General features: G+C 45.9%; 1 protein-coding gene across 1 annotated transcript; it reads left to right on the top strand.

Moving 5' to 3' along the window:
• The first annotated feature begins 5214 nt into the window (after positions 1-5214).
• LOC134102352 (uncharacterized) lies at positions 5215-6576 on the top strand. The gene has a single exon (XM_062556435.1). It carries the CDS (start codon positions 5215-5217, stop codon positions 6574-6576), a length of 1362 nt encoding a protein of 453 aa, XP_062412419.1.
• The last annotated feature ends 584 nt before the right edge of the window (positions 6577-7160 follow it).

The following is a 7160-nucleotide window of genomic DNA, read 5'->3' as shown; positions in this document are numbered from 1 at the left end:
GAGAGGAGCAGAGCGGAGAGGAGCGGAGAGGAGAGGAGAGGAGAGAAGAGGAGCGGAGAGGAGAGGAGAGGAGAGGAGGGGAGAGGAGAGAATAGGAGAGGAGAGAAGAGGAGAGGAGAGCAGAGGAGAGGAGAGCAGAGGAGGGCAGCAGGTCAAAAGGTCAGGGCATCAGACTGCATTGATCTCGTGGCCCCCGGGGCAAGTCTCAAACACCAGACACAGGACAGCCTGCAGTCATGGCCAAGGACAAGCACACACACACACACACACACACACACACACACACACACACACACAGGCAACAATGTCTTTTTAAAGGCCATTCACCTCTTAATGTACAGTACATTTCTTATTGCCCCCACGGCAATGAGCAATAAAACTGGAGCATGTACATTAGACAGCTACAGCACTAGAGCATGTACATTAGACAGATACAGATATACTGTAGATAAACATACACTAGCGTTCTAAAGATTGGAGTCACCTAGAAATGCCCTTGTTTTCCTCATTAATGTTATAACCGACTGCGGTACAAAAGAAGTGGCTGATCTTTACTGCAATATACAGTTGCCCATTATCAGCAACCATTCAGCCCATGTTCTACAGGCACATTCTGTTTACTAATCTGATATCATTTTAAAAGGCTAACAGAAAACACTGAAGAGCCCTTTTGCAATTAAGTAAGCACATAATGTAATCTGAAAACTGCTGCCCCGATTAAAAAACAAACAATGCAACTGATCTCAGATGGAATTGTGTGTATAAACATACTTCTCAGTAGTGTTTACATCTGGATAAATACAGTAGTGAATAGCGTTGTAACTACGTAGTAGCAAAGCTGAAACTTAACACACTAAATATACAGTATATATTTAATGTAGATGAAACATCTGTATATTTTAATTATCAGTATATTTTACATGTAGAAGAAATATCAGCATATTTTAAATATAGATGAACTCCTCTGACTAATTAGTCAAAGGCTGAGGATGTGGCGATGCACCCAAATCAAACGAGTAATAAATTAAACGAGAGTTATAAGTGCTGGAATTCCTCCTTTTTGATTTATTATATTATTAACAATTTATTTCTCATTGATAACCTAACTTATGTTTGCTTTAGTTCCTTCTGCTTATATCAATGGTATCAACACATTTATTAACCAGTTCGGGAACACTTTAGTTTATTCTACACTACCAGTCAAAAGTTTGGACACACACACACACACACACACACACACATAGTTTTTTTTCTTTTCTTTATAAATATATAACCCATATACATATTTCACATTGTATATTTTTCATCATTTACCTTATGACTTGGCATACTTTTAGCATCATTAAAGACAATTTACTTATTTTCTATTGAATTATGTTGAGGAAAACAGCCCAAAAGTGCCCAAAATGCATCTGAATTGCTTCAAGACTGTTGGAAACCCATTTCAGGTTGAGAGACTGAGCAAGATGTGTCTACTATGTATGCATGTGAAAGTAAATAAAAATTGGCTTATTTTGCTTCATTTCTTTGTTGATTTCATGTGTGCTACATAACTTTCTGTGTTACTCTGCAAGTAAAGGGGAAAAAAACATGAATAAGTTGGTGTGTCCAAATTTCTGACTGGTAGTGTATATCAATAGTATATCAACACATGTATCAATCAGTTTGGTAACACTTTATTTTAGGGAATACATGGTCACCATTAATGCATAATGTCTATATTAAATCATTGTATTGTATTTGTCTATCAATAGATAGATAGATACTTTATTGATCCCCAAGGGGAAATTCAATAGGTGACTTACTCTAGGTAAATCCTTAAATAAGGGACTTATTGGTCTGGATCTAGTTACTGATATATAGTATGGATCAAAATAGTGTTTATGCTATGGATCAAAATAGAGTTATGGTATGGATCAAAATAGAGAGTTTACAGACTTTGTGACCTAGTGACAGAGTAGCAACATATTAAAACAATGTATTAGAGGGCTATTAAATATAAGTATAACTTTTTTTTTTGATCCATAGCATATATCAACGACCTTAGACCAAGACCAAGGTGCTTATTTATTAGATTTACCAAGAATAAATCACCAGTAAGTACAGTACCATTTCCGAATAAAGACCTAATAAATGACACTTCATACAGACATTATTGGACACTAATGCACACACACATTAGTTATGTATTAATGGCTAACATGTTGTCTAAAATAAAGTGTCAAATGTGCAGCATACAGCATATACAGTATACTACCAGTCAAAAGTTTGGACACACACACACACACACACACACACACACACACACACTCATCGTTGTTTATGTGTGTTCCGTCATACTTTGTCTTCAATATTGCTCTACAAAGGGTTTTTTTTGTTCATAATAAAGCATATATATGTTTCATATCTTATATTTTTCATACTTTCATACATACATTTGGCATCATTAAAGACAACTTAATTATTTTCAATTGAATTAAGTGGAAGAAAAACAGCCAAAAAGTGCTCAAAATGTATGGGAATTCCTTCAACATGGTTGGAAACCCATTATAGGTGACTGTGTCAAGATGGCTGAGAGAATGAGCAAATGGCGTCTACTATGTAAATTGAATATAAATTTAAAAATGGTCTTTGTTTGCATTTTTGTTTGCTTGTGTGTTATGTGTGCTACATAACTTTCTGTGTTGTTTTACTCTGTAAAAAAAAGTCAAAGTAAAGTAAAAAACATGAATAAGTTGGTGTGTCCAAACTTTTGACTGGTAGTGCATATCCATCAAGAGCTGTGCGAAATAAACTTTTTTTATGTGTGATCTTTTTCTTTTCTTTGAGCTAAATTGGCCTATAAAATCACTGACCTATATTAATGCTCATGTTCACAGAAATATTAATGAGTGTCTGATCCTTTCCTATGATTAATGAATTATCAGCTGGTGAAGGTGATGTTGCCTTGTGTGTACATTTACATAGAATAGAGTTAAGTATTTCTGAGTTTTCTAAGGAAGTGGGAAATATATTCAAGAGTAGGCTACCTCTAAAGATCACCCAGTCCCTTCTGATAATAATTCAAACAATGTCAGGATGCAGTCACTCATCTTCAGTGTTAACCTAGTGTTTCACATTGTGACATCTTTAGTGTTAAGTCAACCTTGCAGTGTTTCATCTCTTAGTATTGTGTCATCTTCGTTGTTAACCCAGCAGTGTTTCACCTCTTAGTCTTAGTAGGCCTATTGTGTCATCTTCGTTGTTAACCCAGCAGTGTTTCACCTCTTAGCATTGTGTCAAATCTGACTAAGTGAGTGTTTCCTCTCTGTCCTCTCCTGCTGTCTTCCCTACTCAGGACCACGAACCTGCGGCATTCTCACACCTCCTGCGGTGTGTGTGTGTGTGTGTGTGCGTGTGTGCGTGTGTGTGTGTGTGTGTGTGTGTGTGTGTGTGTGTGTGTGTGAACTGACCTGAAATATTCATATTAGTATTTCCTGGTCAGATAATATATTTATGAGTTTCATTTTCTCAGCCTGGAATGGTGAGAGACGAGCTCTCAGCGCAGAGCCGTGAGGGGACGACGAGAGACAAGCTCTTAGCGCCGAGCGGAGCTGAGCTGAGCCGAGCGAGAGGCCGGCAACCTCACTAAGAGCCCGGCAACATGCTGTAATCGTTGGGTCAGATCTCCACCCACGCCTGGGCTGTGGTGTATTAGGTGAGAAGAAGTGGACGTCTCCCATATAAGACCCGGGAATAATATCAGAAAAGTCTCCTGTAATAATAGAAGTCCTTGTGTCAATATGAGGGCAATCTTTGGCCCCGAGGTTACATTAAATAAAGTATGAATCCCCCTTTATTTAGTAATGAATAAAAAATGACAAGTTTTAAATGGTGCTGTGCTATCAGAGGTGTGATGGAATGCTCTTTTCCAGGCTACTGAGAGGATGGAGGTCCAGCCCAAAGAAAAGCCTTTTTACAGGCACAGCACGGCGGAAAAACAAGAATTACAAAAGTCACTTTTAGTCTTTTAGTCTTTTTGTTCAAGCCTAGATGGGTTTATTCTTCTACACAAAATGTACCTGCCAGTAACCTCATCTTACTGTTAATGCCAAAGTTATAAATCACTGCATGTTCACAGCCAGACATGCTAATATTATATTTCTTTATATTCCGTTTGTTTTCTAATACTGCATCATGTCTCAGATTAATGGGACTATGTACTGGCTGCTATTTTTTATTTTTATTTTTTTGACTCACCTTTAATACTTTTCAAACGTTGTTGGTTTGTTTGTCTGAACCAAATAACTCTTGGCAAACAATGTTGTTAACGCTGGCTAATTAATTCTATATGAAAGCAGCCACTTCTCGTGACAAACAGCATCAGCTTTTTTGCCCTCGAGTAGAAACGCCGCCAAGTGTAAAGCATTTCCATATGCACATGTGAACATGAGCACAAATTACCATCTGTTTGCCAACACAAAGAAGCTCGCACTAAATTAACATGAATCTATGTTATTGAAGTATGTTGTTGATTTATCGGATCAAAACTTCAGTGTTTCTTGAATGCATGGCTCTCTCTCTCTTCATCTATCTCTCTCTCTCTGTCTCTCTTTCTCTCTCTCTCTCCATCTCCCTCCTTCTATGTCTCCCCCCGTACAGATTCGCAGGATTATGTATGCTTGGCTAGGTCTGGAAATGGGCGAGCCTATTTGTGGGTATTTGTCATTCTTCTCCGTCAGAGTACTACACACACACAGATGACCTGCAGGCCTCAACTGACCGGGCATAAGTAGACACGCTCAATAGGGCACACAGCGGTGCCAAGGTACGCGGTCATTTCGCTAAGGAGGGGCCATACCCCCCCCCCCCCAACCCCCCCCCATAACCGCAGTCTGGGTCCCCTGCCTGGGCGCTCCACTAATTTAACTGGACGGTGGGTTGGGCCCCCAGCGCAGCACACACACACACACACACACACACACACACACACACACACACACACACACACGCAGGCTCCATGGATAGGATTGTTTTTAAAGAGCTCTCTGAATGACGCTCCTTTCCACGCCACTGCCTGCGCTTGCCCTCGGGAGCATGCCATGCCAGTGTGTGTGTGTGTGTGTGTGTGTGTGTGTGTGTGTGTGTGCTGCGCTGGCCCTCGGGAGCATGCCATGCCAGTGTGTGTGTGTGTGTGTGTGTGTGTGTGTGTGTGCTGCGCTGGCCCTCAGGAGCATGCCATGCCAGTGTGTGTGGGCGCACGCCTACGCCTGCCCAGCGTCGTCTGTGCCCGCCTCAGATGGGCGACGCCAACGCGCCCCGATGCCCACTGTGCCCGCTGAAGGCCACAGACGTCCAGTGAGATACACAACAGCTGACCCCTCAGAGACGCCAGTCCAGTCCGCGTGCGTCCGTCACCGACCATCTGTGCCCATGCCCACCACCCCGCACTCATGCTCACCACCCTGCACTCATGCCCACCACCCTACACTCATGCCCACCACCCTGCGCCCATGCCCACCACCCCGCACTCATGCCCACCACCCACCACCCCGCACCCATGCCCACCACCCCGCCCTCATGCCCACCACCCTGCACTCATGCCCACCACCCTGCACTCATGCCCACCACCCCGCACTCATGCCCACCACCCTGCACTCATGCCCACCACCCTGCACTCATGCCCACCACCCTGCACTCATGCCCACCACCCCGCACTCATGCCCACCACCCCGCCCTCATGCCCACCACCCTGCACTCATGCCCACCACCCCGCACTCATGCCCACCACCCCGCACTCATGCCCACCACCCCGCCCTCATGCCCACCACCCTGCACTCATGCCCACCACCCCGCACTCATGCCCACCACCCCGCCCTCATGCCCACCACCCTGCACTCATGCCCACCACCCCGCCCTCATGCCCACCACCCCGCACTCATGCCCACCCCCCCGCACTCATGCCCACCACCCTGCACTCATGCCCACCACCCCGCACTCATGCCCACCACCCCGCACTCATGCCAACCACCCTGCACTCATGCCCACCACCCCACGCCCATGCCCACCACCCCGCACTCATGCCAACCACCCTGCACCCATGCCCACCACCCTGCGCCCATGCCCACCACCCCGCACTCATGCCCACCACCCTGCGCCCATGCCCACCACCCCGCACTCATGCCCACCACCCTGCGCCCATGCCCACTCCCCCGCACTCATGCCTACCACCCCGCACTCATGCCCACCACCCTGCGCCCATGCCCACCACCCCGCACTCATGCCCACCACCCTGCGCCCATGCCCACCACCCTGCACTCATGCCCACCACCCTGCGCCCATGCCCACCACCTCGCACTCATGCCCACCACCCCGCCCTCATGCCCACCACCCTGCGCCCATGCCCACCACCCTGCGCCCATGCCCACCACCCCGCACTCATGCCCACCACCCCGCACTCATGCCCACCACCCAGCACTCATGCCCACCACCCCGCACTCATGCCCACCACCCTGTGCCCATGCCCACCACCCCGCACTCATGTTTGCTTTCTCAGTTATCCGTCTCTGGCAGTGGAAGCAAGACGCTCATCAATAGGAGGACCTGTGTGAAATAGAGTTTGTTGTTTTCGCATCCTTGTAAATCGATGCGTGGCCCTCTCTCTCTCTGTCTCTCTCTCATGCCACGTCACGTTGAGTGATTTTTCCGCTCCTGTGCAGAGCCGTCACAGAGGAAGGTTATCGATGGATGTGGCTCTGGTTAACATATGTCAGCGATCGCATAAACACAGAGAAGAATAGAGAATGGCCGTGAGACTACAGGCTTCTACAGTTCCAGCTCTCGTACGTATGTTGCCCATAAACACAGAGAAGAATAGAGAATGGCCGTGAGACTACAGGCTTCTACAGTTCCAGCTCTTGTAAGTATGTTGCCCATAAACACAGAGAAGAATAGAGAATGGCCGTGAGACTACAGGCCTATACAGGTCCAGCTCTCGTACTGTACGTACTGTATGTTGCCCATAAACACAGAGAAGAATAGGGAATGGCCGTGAGACTACAGGCTTCTACAGTTCCAGCTCTCGTACGTATGTTGCCCATAAACACAGAGAAGAATGGCCGTGAGACTACAGGCCACTACAGTTCCAGCTCTCGTACGTATGTTGCCCACATGCACAGCGC

The sequence above is a fragment of the Sardina pilchardus genome, chromosome 15 (assembly GCF_963854185.1).
Source record: "Sardina pilchardus chromosome 15, fSarPil1.1, whole genome shotgun sequence".
In the NCBI taxonomy this organism is placed as follows: Eukaryota; Metazoa; Chordata; class Actinopteri; order Clupeiformes; family Clupeidae; genus Sardina; species Sardina pilchardus.
The sequence above is the reverse complement of the archived record's forward strand: the minus strand, read 5'-3'. Positions and strand labels throughout refer to the sequence as shown.

Bases quoted from the DNA above. Each gene is read 5' to 3' on its own strand.
- LOC134102352 (XM_062556435.1), top strand. From the start codon at position 5,215: ATGCCATGCCAGTGTGTGTGGGCGCACGCCTACGCCTGCCCAGCGTCG.